The following is an 18,021-nucleotide window of genomic DNA, read 5'->3' as shown; positions in this document are numbered from 1 at the left end:
AATATAAAACTACTCAATTATTTCCCATATACTGATAAAAAAAAAAATTACATGAATCAATGCAAAAACTATAGCAAATGAATGTTCCAACCTAAGCTAGCCTAGGAAAACTATTCTGTCCTAACCACTTGAAAATTGATACTCCAGTCTCTTCTATAAATTTAATATATTGACAGCACAAAAAATTAATTGGTAATAAATAATATTCTCTCTGTCATATATATATATATATATATATATATATATATATATATATATATATATATATATATATATATATATATATATATATATATATATATATATATATATATATTAGCCTGAAATCACGAAGAAGACTATTGAAAGAGGGCCGGAAAGATGTCCCGAAATAACTCCTCCGATGTTCAAGTCAGAAACTGAGGATATAAAGGGAGAGCAGTTAAGGGTACTGCTGAAAAAGAATACAGTGAATGAATCAATTGAATACTATCGATTTTTATTTATTTTTAGATCAGAATAGTACAAGATAACTTGAACTGTATTTGTATGCAAAACAATTCAACCAAACATTTGTTACAAATGCTATCTTTTCATGGAAGTTACATTAGATATTCTATTTAACGTGGCTTTCAATTGTGTTTTTTTTTTATCATTGAAGCCGTTTTCAAACAAGAATCTCAATATGGTCGTGTCTAGCATCTTGGGGAAATTAAATTAAGAAATAAACATTTACGTATGCATGATTTAAGAGAGAATATTTGCCGCTTTAATAAAAAGTATAGTGGATGGTGATAATTGTATAACTCAAATCGTTACAAACGTACAACAGCTCAAGCGGCACATTTTATACTCCAACAATCGCCCTCCTAATAATTGCACTCAACAAAAATCGAACTCATAACATTAAGATTGATAATAATTGTATGACCGAGCAATTGATATTTTAACAAAAATTATAGTTGATGATAATGGTACAACTCAAATATTTTAAATCTTGTAGCAGTTCGAACGCCACATTTTGAATGAAAGCAAAGATAATTATTGTACCGAACAATTAATGTATCTTCTAGATGATTATTTCCCGTTTTCACTCGATAATTCATCTTTAGCAGAAATATAACATCAATAATGACATAATTTAATCATAATTAATTGATATAAAATAGATTACTCACTGGTAACAGCTTTGGATTGTACCTTTTAAACCAGGGGTGCACATGGGTACGGTTCGAGCCGCTATGGAATCGCAAGAATCAAAATCATTGGTTTCAATTCAACACAATTTAGTTTGGACTCTTTTCACATTTTCTTCTCCATAAACCAAAAATTTCATCCCATCTCGCAATTTTTAACATATTTTTTTAAGGCAAAAATTTGTGTGAGACGGTCTTATAAATCGTATTTTATGAGACAGATATATTATTTGGATCATTCATGAAAATTTATTACTTTTTATACTAAGAGTATTACTTTTTATTGTGAATATCGATAGGATTGACCCGTCTCAGAAATAAAAATTCGTGAGATCATCTCACAAAAGATCAAAATAATAATATGACAGCCACGATATTGAATATTAAATTAAAACTTTCAAGCCCCTAACTAAACTGCATTTTCGGTTTTGGTCAGAATCAAAAACTAAATGAGTTGCGCATGGATATATTTGCTTCGAATGATTTGACAAATTATTTCAAATTACTCTTCTTAAGTTTATCAAGATTATACCATTATTACTATTGAAATTATTTGTCTTAATATTGAGCGCATTTGAAATTTACTAAAAAAAAATAACTATTTGGAGATTCAAAATTCATTGTCAAGTGGATTTACCCAAACAACCAAAAGATTTTTTATCATGAATTTGAATCTTTAACTTCAAATTAACCAACCCAAATGCAACAATGAATGGTGTTCGATCAAAAAAGTAAAAAGATGTGAAATCATGAAATTAAAATTTATCATTCAAATCCATTAGTTCAAACACAACATTAGTGAATTGTATTTTCTCAAGACGTGGAAAAGAATAGCCTCACAACTCAACTGTTTTAAGACAATTTCTATTGAATGAGCTTCGAAAAAACCCCATAAAATTTGTTGGTGAATCTAGAGGGTGACAAACGCCGCGAGAAAATAAGTAGATTTTGGATAGTAGTAATGTATTTAGCAATTAATATTTCCAATACAAAAACATCAAGGTGTTGGTTTAGTCCCATTTTCTGTTTGGAATCATGTTTTATTTTCCAAATCATAGTCCTCAATAGTCACTATTAGCACAGGCTGAAGCTGTTTCTAGCTAAGACTCGAGGGCTAATTTACAGTGCAATTTAGAGACTTCCAACATGAAACAATAACAAGTATAATCTCCCATTTCGCCCGGGAACACACGAAAGAAAGATATGAACTGGGTAAATAGAAATGGAAAAGAGAAGGGCCGGGTGAAACTTTCCTGCTTGAGACTGCTAATGATCCATGATAGTATAGAGTACAAGCGTCCACCTTGTTTAATCACTGATGCACATTTTATACAGATTTCTTCTTAAGAATCTCTTCAGAAGGAATCTCCAGAGTAGCTCCAGCATGATCTTTTTCAGGCTTCACTTCTACAGCATCAACAGGTTGAGTCAAAATTATCAAGGGTAACAAACATTGTTGCAACTTGGAAAGCTCGATAAAATTCCAACATATCAAGAACGTACATCAAGAAACATGATTCACTTAGATAAGCAAGGTAGTGCCGAAAGCGTCAACCTATCCCATAAAAGGTATTAAACAAGCATCTAAATTCATGGAATGGTCTTCCGAGTTGGTTTGAGTCGACTACTAAAGCAATATCCATTTTTACTACCCTTAAACTTTGCCATAAAAAAATAAATGAATCCATGAATATTGGTGCACACAGCATAGAATATAACAAGATTAACAAAACCACACAGCACATCCGATACTACATGTCTACATTCATATGTAACAGACAATCACTAATTGCTAAGAGAACACAGTAAATTTACCATCAAAAGTTGTAAAAACACAAAATACCTAAAGTTGAATACTGTGCTAAACTGGAAGTGTCCGAGTTAGTTCCATATTGCACAATATATTGGGAGTTTAATCGCTCAAATAATTCATCATAGGTTAAAACGCTCACGTTCACTGCACAATTTACCCATCAAAGTAATAGACAAAGTAAACTTCTTTGATCAAGAATAACAAGGAATAAAAAGACTGGCAATATGGTTGGAGCAATCTTAGGTTTTCCCAAGCTGTTTCCTTTTTTTTTATCTCGCTGGGCACAGATTCGGCGCATTTGTCGATCAAATTCATGGGGGATGCAACAAACACATGGAGTGCACATCACACATTCGGAATTACAGATGGTAACACAGAAAGAAGAACAGGATGAACAACAAGAACGTCATAATGTAATCCGAAAAATATATATTCTTGTCATACCGTAGCCGCCGCGATCATTGAGCTTGGCCTGGACTATCATGTTGGAAATGAAATGTGAGGCCTCACGAGCCTCCTCGAGGAGGCGTTGGAGGTCTGCGGCCGAGGTAACGTGACGGTTCTCCTCGAATTTCTTCCGAACCTCAGCGGCGGACTCTCGCAGCATAAGCGTATCTCCGGCAAACGTCCGACGGGTGGCTCTCAGCACCACCCTGTAGGCGCTCAGTGCTTGGCTCCCCATTACTCCCTTCACCGCTAAGGAAGACAAAGAATAAGGGAGACTACGTCGTTTGACTCCTGTGGGGGAACCAGGGCTTAATTTGCCATTTTCTTGGGCTTTGACCGGCCCAAAGACTTGATTGATCATATCATATTATAATTTGTCAGGCTAATCTCGTATAGTACAGCTGAAAACAAATGGCTTCTGGGGTGATTTTATCATTTATGTAACATTGGGAGTTCTACGGTAGTTGGTTTTTTATTCATGCAAACATCTGAATAAAAAACAAATTACTTTTGAGTCCATCAGCATTTCCAACATAGCATAGAATCATCGACTTCTGGTTGGGGAAGAAGGGAAGGTGCAACGATTTCTGGATGGATTTTAGCGAATACATGTCGCGAGGATTGTGCCCTCCTGCGTGAAGACTATTTCGAGTGAGGTATACAAGTCCCTTTCGCTTACTTCTCTTTTGTTAGAGTTTGTGAATTGCTAGACCTGTATTTAACCAGTGACTAAGGCCAACTAGTAGCAGGGCTTTTATGAATGAGCCAAAATTCCACTCGAACAAAATCTGAACACGTCTCTTTTCCATTCTTTATTTGTCATGGTGGTGTGGTGGTGGTGGGTGCGAGTTGTTTTCTTGTTCCTGTATTTCTAGGCTTTTATGAATGAGCCAAAATTCCACTCGAACAAAATCACGGAAACTAGATTATTAAACTTGTTTTTGCATTTCCTTTTCTAGAATGGTATTTTGGTAACTTTTTGTTCAACCCTTGGTAAAACCGAGCATTGCTTTTTCAACCTTTCTATCAGTTCCAACTAAGAAAAGGAACACATATCATTCATATCATATATGATGCTTGTGAATTGAACTATAATGGCTGATAGAAAGGGCTAATTCCAGTGAAATGCAGTTATTGTTCCCCAACACCTCTCATTTTCTTACTGATTGTTGCTGCATTTATTGCAGTTCCAACGTAGAAGAATATACAAGGAGGAGCAACTTCGACTCACAGCAGCCTTGGAGAAGGAGATGCTGATCATCATTGAGGATCAATTGAAAAGGTGAATTAAACAATCTTCTTGAGAAGTGTTTTTATTAATAATGATGTCAACACTGTGTTCATGTGTTGTGAAATTCTAAATTTCCAAAATGCCGCCGTCGGTGCAAAACAAGTTGTATTGTTTTCCTTGCATGATGCATCGTTTTTTTCTTACTTTATTTCTCCTTCTCCATCTAGCTGAATAGTTGGATGCACATTTATGTTCCCTTGTGATTAACAAGTGAAATGTACCAGGTCTAAATGAGTCCATTATGGTAAAAACTTTGCTTATTGCTACTGGAATGCAAAGAACTTTATAAATGAAAGATAAAGATGGAGTTAATTACAGAAAATTGAGCATAATAATAAACAAACTCGCAAAGCTACGCATAGTTTGGGTGACGCAATATATCACTAGGTGGCTGCGAATTAGTTCTTAGCCTTCGGCTTCTTCACAATCACGACAGAGCAGTGAGCATGATGAGCACAATAATCACTCACACTTCCAAGAACAGCCCTGTAAGAAGACCCGATCGCATCAGCTGAAGGACGAAAAAAACTTCTTGTTTCGACAATTCTTCAGAACCCGTTTCATTACCTCTTTATGGCTCCATAACCATGACTGCCGACGACCAACATTGATGCGTGGTGCTTCTCCACAGTCTCGCACAGAACGTTCCTGGGATCGCCTTCCACGACCTCCAAAATCACATCTTTGACCTGCCAGAACTTCCAGATTCTTAGAATCGATAAATTTGTGAAACAGTTAGCGGAATTGATACGCACCAGTTGAGCGCTACAGATTTCCTTGGCCTTCTCCAGAACCCTGCCTGCGATTTTCTTCAAATCCGCTTCCACATAAGGTACAACATCAGCAGTACCTAAAAAATACCATGATTAAAGCAAAATCTCCGAGTTCTTGTAAATATTCAGGCGAAATCAGTTTACCTGGCCCGATAATTCCGACAGCCATGGCGGCGGAAGGCTTCCCGTGCACAATGACGAGCTTGAAAGGGGAGTTCTCCGGCGAAGGAGAAAAGAAGTGCTGCAAAGTCCAGTCCAAGGCGTAGAAGCTATGCTCACTGTCATCAATTCCCACCACCATCACCGATTTCTCCATGGCTTGAATATAATTCTGACCAAAGCGAAGTAGTATTTGGATTTCAAAATTTGTTTCCTACACGCTGCTTTATACGCGAGAAGAACAGTTGAAAATGGGAAACTACTGCGGACGGTTCTTTAAAATGAAGAAACCGTCTGCGGAACGTGGTGTCGATTTTAGCTCCTTGTTTTTCTCCTGAATAATTGAGTTGATGCCCAGTATTTCGGAATAGCTGGAAAATCGTGAAGTAATTCGACCTACGGGGGAATGAGGGAAAAGGGAGTCACGGAAAAGTTTATTAAGAGAAAGGGAGTGAATGTAATTTACTTTTTTATTCTTTGTTTAAAATTTGTTTAAAAATTAATTTTTTCATCAGTAAGCACGACCTAATTGGGTTTGGGTCGTGCTGACCCTTGGGTCGTGCTGACCCAAGAAGAGCACGACCCAATAACTAAGTCAAATAATTTTTTTACTCAAAAAATCAGGTTAATTTTTTTAAAAAAATATTATTTCATTATTGTTTAATGTATATCAATGTATAATTTATGTTTGTTTTTTCATTGCAGCGGTGAATGTGGACTTTACTGTTTAGCGAGAGCAGGTTATATCATGTTCAAGGAAAATGCCTATCAATTGAACTATCAGAAGATTGAAGAATTTAGGCATTATTGTTGTTGTTGTATTTGTGATGAATTATGGTTGTTGGATTAAAACATTTATATGATAGTTGGATTAAAACATTTATATGATATTTTGCATTGATTTTAGTTAATTTATGTGATATTTTTTTACTACATTCAATCTAATAACGATCTCATACAAAAAATATATTTAGAGAATGATTCATCAATTGATCAATTATATAACATCATAAAAAATGAAAGCGAGTTGTGATTTGAATTGTATTAGGATTATTGTTTCTAGTCACACAACTTATGGCGCAACCCAGGCGCGACCCACTCAACCAAATTTTGGGTTGAGTGGGTGGCGCCTCAACCCAAAATTTGGTTGAGTGGGTCGCGCCACAGGCGCAACCCAATTTTGGGTTGAGGCGCGACCCACTCAACCCAAAATTGGGTTGATGTGTGGCACGACCCACTCAACCCAAATTTGGGTTGAGTGGGTTGCGCCTGAGTGGGTTGCGCCACAACCCTGTGGCGCAACCCACTCAACCCAATTTTGAGTTGAGTGGGTTGCGTATTTTGGGTTGCGTGGGTCAATCCACACAATATACTCAATTTTTGGGTAGAGTAGTTTAATTTGAATCGAGTCTTACATGTTATGAGTTTTTTAGGTTCTATTATTACGAAATTTGTTAAAATTTTTATTGAAATTAAAAATTTGTTAAGAATTTTAGTCGAGCATAAATTCAACCCGATAAGAGATACATTCGTCTAATATTGTTATGAATTTTTAACCAACACACTTAAATTATAATATATAACTCATAATAAAATGTTTACACAAATAAATTTTTTATATATATTTACGTTCTAATCATATATAGAATGACTTATGTATTATGAAATGATCAAAATTCAAAATCTCTCTACCACTCGACCCAAACGCGACCCAAACTCGACCCAAACCCTAAACCCTAAACCAAACCCTGAATCGAAATCGCCGATATCAATAAAAAAATATTTTTTAAAAAATAAAATATTAATAACTAATTAATTAATAAACTAATAAATGATCTCACTTAACTTAATAAATGAACTCACTTAACTAACAACGGTCAACTCCCTTTCTTTGATTTATAGAAGTCAAAATCCCTTTTATTTAATTAAATTTAAAATGAGTCGTATATTTTTTATTGTCCCTTCGACCTACCGCCCATAGCAAAATTCCAAACCTTTTTTTACTATTATTATTAGGGGAAATGAGGAAAAAGGAAGCGTCGCAGGTGTTTATTCAATAAAAAAGAGTAGAAAGTAATTTACTTTGTATCCTTTATTTAAAATTTAATTTTCTTATTAGTGTACTTTAATTTTATATATAATAAAATTTAAAATTTTATCATATTAAAATTTCTCGACTCACGGATCATCATAGTTTGCAGAAATGGTATCGGAACGAGGTTTACCTTGACGCAGTTCCAGGGTGTGAACATTGATACTTTGGATCGTCGTTATGTAGATAGAAAACGCTGTGTTATCGGTGGAACTACGCAGATCGACTAAATGATACATTTTTAAAATAAGTTTCCACTATTATTATGATTTTTTAACAACTTACTTAAATTATAAAATATAAAATATAAAATATTTCAATAATTATAAATTTTTTATATGCTTCATATACATTCTAATTATATTTAAATAGATCATTATAAATATCAATTATATATTATATCAAAAGCTCAAAATTCACCAACTCTATTCACTCGACCCAAAATCAACCCAAAATTGACCCAAACCCTAAACCCTAAACCAAACCACAAACTCCATTCACTCGACCCAACCTACACAACTCGACCCACTCTTATGTTATTTTATCAATTTGTTAAAAGTTCATATAACATATAATATGTATCATTTATGAAATATATACAAATTAAGAAGAGTGGGTCGAGCTATACAAATTATGAAATTTATACAAATTATACGTATTATTTATGAAATCATTTACCCACAATAAGAAGAGTAAAAAAACTAAAAAAAAATTAGAAATCAAGAGCTCAACCCACTCTTCTTATTTTTTATTTTTATTTATTTATTTTTCATTCTTCTTTTGAAGAGTTCGACCCAGCACCTCGACCCACTTGAGTCAAGTTTTTCAGACCTAGGACGAGAGTCTAAAGAGTTGGTCGAGCGTGACCCAAACAAAGAGCACGACTCAGGTGAAATCTAACTAACGAATTAATGAGTTAATTAATGATCTCACCTAACTAACAGATTCAACTCCCTTTTCTCGACTTAAAAAGTCAAAATCTCTTTTATTTAGTTAAATTTTAAATGGATCGTATATTTTTTATTGACCCATCCAGTTGAATTTTTTTTGTCATAATATAATTTTTCATTTAAAAAAATAGCGAGACTAAAAAAATGTGTTTTGTTTTTAGTCTAAAACTTTGAGCTGAATACAGTGGTTGTAAACCACGTCAATCAGGTTAAACCACACTAGGAAAGCATGTGCGTCATACTCGTCCAAGTCTGGAAAATTGTGTTGTTTCACTTATTGAATCATGTTAAAAGAAGTCAAAGAAAGTTGAAGAAGAACCTAAAAAGACGAGAAATAGAAGTCAGTTGATTATTAGATGTATATATTTATATGAGAGCAAAACAGTATGCCCCCATTTTCAAATACTTTAACATGATCCAACAATGCAACTTATTCTTGGGATATTGGATAAAGAAAAGGGAATTTAATTATTCTAACTCATCTTAAACTCAAATTTTTAAAAACAGACTTATTTATTAATTGTTCTAACCCATCTTAAACTCATATTTTTGTCAGTGTTCCAAATTTCTCTTCATCAACCAGTTAGTTTCAGGCAGTTTTGTGTGGAAGCAATGACTGTAGACTTGAGTCCCCAATTTAAGTCTCTTCGGCCGGCAGCTTTCCTGAACACTATTTGATTGATTTGGAACTCGCGGAATTCTCTCATCTTCGAAAGTAAATATTCATGTTAGTCACATAACTGAATGGGGAGCATTGAAAGAAGGCAAATACTTGTATGATATGATCTAACGGATCGTATTTCGTGATACAGATCTCTTATTTAGGTCATTCATGAAAAAATATTATTTTTTATTGTGAATATCGGTAGGGTTGATCGTCTCACAGATAAAGATTCGTGAGATCGTCTCACAAGAGACCTACTCTTGAAAGAAACTAACTCCCTCTCTATTTGCACGATGCACAACAATCAGGACGACTTACTCCGCCTTCATGCATTGCAGGTTGCCGGTCATCCACGAAAGGCTCCCAGAATTATCCAAGTTAGATGGCACCCGCGCCTTCTGTTTGGCTCAAATGTAACACGGATAGCAGTTCCCTTGGTGAATCTGATTGTGGTGGTGTCTTCAGAAATCCTAGAGGGTTCGTTCAAAGATGTTTTTCGGCGTCCCGTGGGAAAGCATTTGCTTTTGAAGCTAAGCTAGTCGTTGTCATGATTGTCATTAGGTTTGCTGTTAAGAGGAAATGGAATAGGCTTCGGGTGGAATGTGGCTCCACCTATGTTGTTGCGTTACATAGAAAAAGATCAACCAAAGTTCTTTGGACTCACAGAAATGGTTGGATCAACATCCTTATCCTCTCCAAGAACAATGACTCAGTGATCTCTCACTACAACAAAAAATGGCTATTGTGACACTTTTTTGTAGACACTTTTAATTAAATGTTGTTACAAATACTTAATAATGACACTTGTAAAAAATTAATAATGTGTAAAATAAAAAAACATATTAGATTAGTTATCATGACATTTTTAATTGATGTCATCTTTTATATGGAGGGAAACAATAACTTTTCCCACATCGTAAAAAAATCGTTAAAATCTAAAAAATTTCACTATAAATAAGTGTGAGAATATTTGGGTTAGATAAATATTGGAGGAGGGAAAATAATTGTCTCCCTCCATATAAAAAATGACATCAATTAAAAATGTCAGGATAACTAATCTAATATGTTTTTTTATTCTCACATTTATTTTATCTAATTTCCCTCCTCCTATATTTATCCAACCCAAATATTCCCACATTTGTTATTGTCACTATAAATAACATACACGACACTTTTAGTTGTCATTATAAATGATTTTAACTGACATATAAATTTGTCATTATTACTATAATAACAAGGCATCTATAAATGTATTTAAATATGAGTTTTCCTGACATTTAAAATTGTCATTATAAGAATTATTAGTAACACGTATGAAGTTGTCATTAACATCTTATAATGACATTAAAAAATGTCAGTAAGTTTAAGACGACATTGGAATAGATGACATTTGTTGGAGGTGTCACTAAAACTTAAATGCCACTAAATATTGAATATGATGACATTTATGAATGTCACCATAAGCATTTTTTCTTGTAGTGTCTCACATATTTCAAGAAGGCGATTCTGTAACATACTCCCTTTCCAAATCGCAAATAAGCAACATTTGGTGGACTCATGCTCCGAATTTTATCAACAGATATGTTGGCAGGATCTCTGTTTTCTTATATTACCGCTTTATTAATTAACCGTGGGGTAGGTCTTTTTCCTATTCGTAAGTTTTTTCCTTTGTTTTTCTATAAATAAGTTTTATCGATATTCTTGATGACATCTTAGATTGTGGGCTGCACGAGTTATTTACCTTGTTGTTCCCTTTTGTATATTTTTTTTTCTCAATTTTTATTACATCTATTCATTAAAAAAAAGGCTATTATGATGAAAAATCCAAAAATGCCCTTCTTTTCTTTTATTCTTTTCAATTTAACTACAACTTAGTGAATTTAAAATTTAGTTTGCACATTGTCCTTAAAAAAATTGGTGTTCCTCCCCACAACCAATTCTTTTCATGAAAAAGGAACTCACTTTGCAGATGATACATTTCTCTGTCAAACGCATTAATAGTGCAAATATTTCTTAAATTAATTCAAAAAAAAAGGGTTAAATCAAAATATTTCAATAAAATTATAGTGTCCATTGGAATCAACCTGTATACATTGATCTCGAATTCCAAAAAATTGTAGATCCGAATTACAATAACTTAATATATACTTCGCGAGCATTGATTACGCGTTCGTATGTTAAAAAATATGTTATGTATATAAATAAATGTGGGTATTTGATGTTTTCTTTTTCCTTCCTTCTCTTGTAGAAATAAAAAGACAAAAACTTGTGTGAGACGGTTTCATGAGGCGTATTTGTGAGACGGATATCTTATTTGGGTTTCTCATGAAAAAACATTAATTTTTATGCTAATAGCATAGTATTACCTTTTTATTGTGAATATGAGTAGAGTTGACCCGTCTCACGGATTGAAACCCATTAATTTTTATGCTAATAGCATAGTATTACCTTTTTATTGTGAATATAAGTAGAGTTGACCCGTCTTCCAGATTAAGATCCGTGAGACAGTCTCACATGCGACCCAATCAAATAAAAATGGACTGCTTATGCATGAATAAAGGCAGAAAGGAATTTTGTTTTTATTGGCGTAAACAAATTCATGATCCGCCAATATATAGGATTGTGAGTAAACTTAGCTATGTTTGGTGTGCATGATAAGATAACTAATTGGATTGATGACAAAACTTGAGGTAATGATATATAATGTGTAGTGATGAAAAATGTTTTGTTTGGTAAGATTTTAATGAGAATGATAAATTTTACATTTTTTGTTGTTGATACATAAATATCCTAAACTAACATTGATGACAAATTGGTATATAAAATGATATTTGTAGCAAGGTTTTCAAAATCATGAGGGTAAAATGATAATTTATGTTATATTTTAGGAATTGGATTCTCAATCCCCCAAAACAATGGGATGTCTTTTCACCCAAATAAGTTTTTTTTATCATGAGCTTCATGATTAATTGGACCCATAAAAAATGAGACAAAAATAAATTTAATAATCTATCCTTTGCTTATCACTCATACCATACATACCCTTAATATGAAATTGATAGTGAAACAGGGGAAACAATTATTGTAAAAGAAGGGGAAAAAGTTTAAAAGGTTATATTTGGAATTTAAGCTAATTTGATAAACCAACTTAATTTAAGGCTTTGCATGAGTTTTAAATAAAATCGAAATCGAGTTTTTCGAGCCTGAGTAACTCGATATGTATGAGTCGAGCTCGAAAATTACTACTTGAGTTGAGTCAAGCTCGAGTTCGATTATTTTAATTTTGTTTTTCTAGTGAGTATAGTAATATGATACTTGATAAGCCAAAATCTTATAGAGATTTTTAGGGATTTTATTTGTGCTTATCTAGGCTTTTTATCCCTAATTTTGTGCTCAATTGAATTAATTATTGTAGATTTAAATAAAAGATGAAAAATGATAAAATTTGGAAATAAAATAAATTTACAAGACTTCAAAAGAAATAAAATATTTTTTATTTTATTATCTTGATATTATTGAAATTCTTAATAAAGATGGAGTCTAATATTTGAAAATCAAATCTACAATCTTATTATCTACAAGGGTTAAGTGAAGATGGGCTTAAAAAAAAAGAATACAAGGAGAGGCCCATCAGGAGTGAAGGAGAAGCGTACAAAAGAAGGCAGCCGTAACAGAGCCAAAAACAGAGGAGGACAGAAGGAGACGGAATAGCATAACAGCGCAGAAGAAGGAAAAGAAGGGAGGAAGAAGGAAGGCAAAACCAGCGAGGAATTCCTCACACACGCTACAAATCACAGAGAATCTCTTTCCATTTCTTCTTAATCATGTTTTCTGCATTTAATTTAAACACTGATTTTGGTTTTTATTTTAAGTTTATGGAGTAGATTTTTATAGACTAAGGCCACGATAGAGGGCCGAGACAGATTATTTTTGAAGTTTTGAGTTTGATTCAAGTTGATTATTTATTTTATTCATTGGTTGGTGTCGTTTATCACGTGTTCTTTTAATCTGGCCAATTAAATAGAATATTTGTTGGTTAATCTAAAACCGGAAGGCGATAGATTAATATTTGCCTCACACATCAATCAACACATGGTTAAATTGACTAGAAATAGTATTCGATTTCAGTGTGCGACTTTAGGTTGGAAAACTGGAATTTCACAGCGATCTAATGCGGTTGAATCTAATTAAATTCAGTTAGGAATAATTGGACTGTTAGATTTAATTAGGTTTATTAATTCGAGGAATCGTTTAATAAATAATTTCGGGAATTCCGTCGTGAATTAAATAATTAATTTATTGAATTTAAATTTGACACGTGGATTATAAGTTTGTCTCGGTACCGTTGTGCGCCTTAGTCGTCTTTAAATAATTTGAATTTTCGTCTAAATTAATAGTTTGGATTAGTTTTGCTTTAGTTAATTTATTTAAATCGTGTTATTTAGTTTTAATTAATTTATCTCCCATCATTTGATTTTTATTAGCCTAAATTAGGAAAAATAATTCATATTCTAGTAATTAAACATCGATCTCTGTGGGTACGATACCTGGACTCATCTCCAAATACTATTACTTGACCTAGTCCGCTTGCTAGATTTATTCCCAACCGAAATCGTCGGTCAAGTTTTTGACGCCGTTGCCGGGGATTGAATTGTTTAATATTAGGATTTATTATTTTCTTGAGATTAGGTTTTTATTTAATTTTGTTGATTTTACGCATATTCGTACTTTTAAAGTTTGTTTATTTATTTTCAGGGATTATCTTACTGTGCATGAGCCGTGTTAGAGGAGAGACAGAATTAGAGCCGTTTGATCCAGAGATTGAGAATACTTTTCGACGGAGACGTAGAGCACAAAGGGAGAAATCCTCCGACTTTGACGTAGAAGAACAATTAAAACAAGAGGAGAAAGTTGAAACAACATGAATTGAAGCAATGGAGAACGAGGAAAATGATCTCACTGTCTATGATCTTACTAGACAAACTACTGGAGGTTATGGCTCTAGCATCACTCGCCCTACTGTGGAAGCAAATAATTTTGAGTTGAAGCCATCTATCATTCAAATGATACAGTATCAAGTGAGATTTGGAGGATCGCAGACCGAGGATCCTAATGCACATCTGGAGGGATTTCTATCTATCTGTGACACAATCAAATTCAATGGAGTGAGCACGGATGCCATAAGATTGAGACTATTCCCTTTCTCTTTGCATGGTGAAGCAGCAGAATGGCTTAGAGATCTACCAGCTGGCTCTATTACTACATGGAATGGTTTAGTGGAATTATTCATGAATCAATATTTTCCACCCGCCAAGCTAGCACAACTGCGTATGGATATTTCATCTTTTCGCCAGAAGGATGGAGAGACACTACATACAGCTTGGGGAAGATTTAGGAAAATGTTGAGGAGGTGTCCTCAACATGGTTTCTCTTCATCCGAACAAGTTCAGATTTTCTATAACGGAGTTGATCCTTCCGTGCGTTCCATGCTAGATGCGGCAGCCAATGGTAGCTTATACAGGAAGACTCCACGAGTTGCACTTGAAATAATTTCAAATATGGCTGAAAATAGTGCGGGTTGGACAGATATTAAACGAGAAAAGAAAGCTGGAGTTCTTGAAATGGATGTGTTGAATGCACTTACTGCTAAGATTGATGGGTTGGCCCATCAATTCTCTCAACTGAAATCAAATCAAGCAAATCAGGTCCAAGGAATAGTCATCGAGGAACAACCCATTTTTGATGAAGAAGCAGTGAATTTTGTGGGGAATCAATGGAGACAGCAATCCAACCCATACAGTTCCACATACAATCCAGAATGGAAGAATCACCCTAATTTCTCTTGGAAGAATACGGAGAATTCCCTTAATCCAACACATATTCCTCCACTGCCCATTCCTCAACAAATGAGACAGCAAGTAGTATTGGTACCTACAGCACCTCCAGGATTCAAGCAAGAAGATCAAAAATCAGTTTATGAGGATTTTATGATGAAACATGTTGTGGGGATGGAGACGAGACTGCAGAATCATGATGCTATCTTGCGAAGGTTGGATGCTCAAATGGGTCAAATAGCCAATCAATTAGCCAATCGACCCCTTGGAACACTACCAAGTGATACTGAGAAAAATCCGAAAGGAGTGAATGCAGTGAGTACAGTGGTCAAGGCCGAGGAAGAGGAGCCAAAGAGACAGCATTCTACAGATATGGAGGCAAAGAATGATGGAGGAATGAAACCAAAAATGGAAGATGCTAAGGAACAGAACACTCAGACTACACGGAAGACAGGTAAGAAAGGTAAGGAATTTGATTCTAATGATAATATTGATATTAATACACTTCATTTTCCTCAAAGAGCAAGGCAACTACAATTGGATCAACAATTTTTGAAATTTCTTGAAGTTTTTAAGAAATTGCACATAAATATTCTTTTTGTAGAGGCTTTGGCTCAAATGCCTTCTTATGCTAAATTCTTGAAAGATATTTTGACTAAAAAAAGAAAACTTGTTGATTTTGAAACTGTTAAGCTTTCTGAGGAATGTTCAGCTATTTTGCAAAACAAATTGCCTCCAAAGCTTAAGGATCCAGGTAGTTTCTCAATTCCTTGCACTATAGGTAATTCTAATTTTAACAAAGCATTGTGTGATCTTGGTGCTAGCATAAATCTTATGCCTTATTCATGCTTTGAGAAATTGGGAATTGGAGAAGTTAAACCAACAACTATTTCCCTTCAACTTGCTGATAGGTCTATTAAATATCCTAGAGGGGTTATAGAGGATGTTTTGGTCAAAGTTGATAAATTTATATTTCCAGTTGATTTTGTTGTGCTAGACATGGAGGAGGATCGTGAGATCCCCCTAATTTTAGGTCGTCCTTTCTTAGCTACTGGAAGAGCTCTCATAGATGTGCAAAAAGGTGAGTTAGTTTTGAGGTTGAATGATGAGAAGGTAACTTTTAATGTTTTTCGTAGTATGAAATATCCTGGATCTTCTGATTGTTATAGAATAGATGCTATTGATGATATTGTTGAGTGTAGTGTGCAGGATACTTTCATTGAAGACCCACTGGAAATGCTTTTGGTTAGCCCAAAGTCCACGGAATCCAGCAGAGAAGAGGTGGAGGAATGTATGAACTTTTTAGAGGGATCAAAGCCACTGCCAAGATCGGTGAATGCGAAGATTGGGGAGCTTGGACATATTCCAAAATCACTTAAACCTTCCATAGAAGAACCCCCATTCCTCGAACTCAAACCACTTCCTCCTCATTTAAAATATTTATTTTTGAAGGAAGAACATAAACTGCCAGTAATTGTTTCTTCTTCCTTGACAGGTGATGAAGAAGAAAAGCTCGCGAGAGTGCTGAAGGACAACATATGTGCCATTGGATGGAGCATAGCTGACATCAAGGGAATAAATCCATCCATGTGCATGCACAAAATTTTAATGGAGAAGGAGCACTCTCCCACCACTCAACCTCAAAGGAGATTGAATCCAGCTATGCAAGAGGTCGTCAAAAAGGAGGTAATCAAACTCCTTGATGCAGGTATGATCTTCCCTATATCCGATAGCAAGTGGGTAAGTCCTGTGCATGTTGTTCCTAAGAAAGGGGGAATCACTGTTGTTGAAAATGAAAATAACGAATTAATCCCCACTAGAACTGTGACTGGGTGGCGTGTTTGTATTGATTATCGCAAGTTGAATGATGCCACAAGAAAAGATCACTTCCCCTTACCTTTTGTTGATCAAATGTTAGAGCGTTTGGCAGGTCATGCTTTCTATTGTTTTCTAGATGGTTATTCTGGATATATGCAAATCCCCATAGACCCCGAAGATCAAGATAAGACCACTTTTACTTGTCCCTATGGTACATTTGCTTATAAAAGAATGCCATTTGGTTTGTGTAATGCTCCTGCTACTTTTCAACGTTGTATGATGTCGATTTTTCATGATATGGTGGAAAAGTATATTGAGGTCTTCATGGATGACTTTTCTGTTTTTGGTTCTTCCTTCGACTCTTGTTTGATTAATTTGTCAAAAGTACTAAAGAGATGTGAAGAAACGAATCTTGTACTTAACTGGGAGAAATGTCATTTCATGGTAAAGGAAGGAATTGTCCTTGGTCACAAAATTTCTGAAAAAGGTATTGAAGTTGATAGAGCTAAGGTAGAGATCATAGAAAAGCTTCCTCCTCCCACTAATGTCAAAGGAATTCGTAGCTTTATTGGGCATGCAGGTTTTTATAGGCGATTTATCAAGGATTTCTCATGTATTACTAAGCCTTTAACTAATTTGCTAATGAAAGATGTTCCTTTTGTTTTTTCTGAGGATTGTTTACAAGCTTTTCAGGCATTAAAGCAAAAGTTGACCACAACCCCGATCATTGTTGCACCAGATTGGCATCTACCGTTTGAACTCATGTGTGACGCAAGTGATATTGCTTTAGGGGCTGTTTTGGGGCAAAAGAGGGACAAATTCTTGCATGTAATCTACTATGCAAGCATGACACTTTCAGGAGCTCAATTGAACTACTCCACCACAGAAAAAGAGTTGCTGGCTGTTGTTTTTTCGTTGGACAAGTTTCGGCCATACCTTGTAGGGAGTAAAGTGATAGTCCATACGGATCATTCAGCTTTGAAGTATCTCTTAAACAAGAAGGAT

At 34.5% G+C, this 18,021-nt stretch overlaps 2 protein-coding genes across 2 annotated transcripts; both read right to left on the bottom strand.

Moving 5' to 3' along the window:
• Window positions 1-2,128: 2,128 nt before the first annotated feature.
• LOC140832304 (mitochondrial zinc maintenance protein 1, mitochondrial) lies at window positions 2,129-3,811 on the bottom strand. The gene is made up of 2 exons (XM_073196237.1): window positions 3,433-3,811; window positions 2,129-2,582 (listed from the first exon to the last, which is right to left on the bottom strand). The coding sequence occupies exons 1-2, from the start codon at window positions 3,794-3,796 to the stop codon at window positions 2,503-2,505; spliced, it is 444 nt and encodes a 147-aa protein (XP_073052338.1). The 5' UTR covers window positions 3,797-3,811; the 3' UTR covers window positions 2,129-2,502.
• Window positions 3,812-4,990: 1,179 nt separating this feature from the next.
• LOC140832297 (universal stress protein PHOS34) lies at window positions 4,991-7,661 on the bottom strand. Its single transcript, XM_073196223.1, has 5 exons — window positions 7,627-7,661; window positions 5,644-6,054; window positions 5,482-5,576; window positions 5,294-5,415; window positions 4,991-5,212 (listed from the first exon to the last, which is right to left on the bottom strand). Exons 2-5 carry the CDS (start codon window positions 5,813-5,815, stop codon window positions 5,125-5,127), a joined length of 477 nt encoding a protein of 158 aa, XP_073052324.1. The 5' UTR covers window positions 5,816-6,054; window positions 7,627-7,661; the 3' UTR covers window positions 4,991-5,124.
• Window positions 7,662-18,021: the final 10,360 nt, after the last annotated feature.

Source organism: Primulina eburnea, chromosome 1, assembly GCF_022965805.1.
Source record: "Primulina eburnea isolate SZY01 chromosome 1, ASM2296580v1, whole genome shotgun sequence".
Taxonomy (NCBI): Eukaryota; Viridiplantae; Streptophyta; class Magnoliopsida; order Lamiales; family Gesneriaceae; genus Primulina; species Primulina eburnea.
This window is presented reverse-complemented; position numbering and strand designations above follow the sequence as displayed.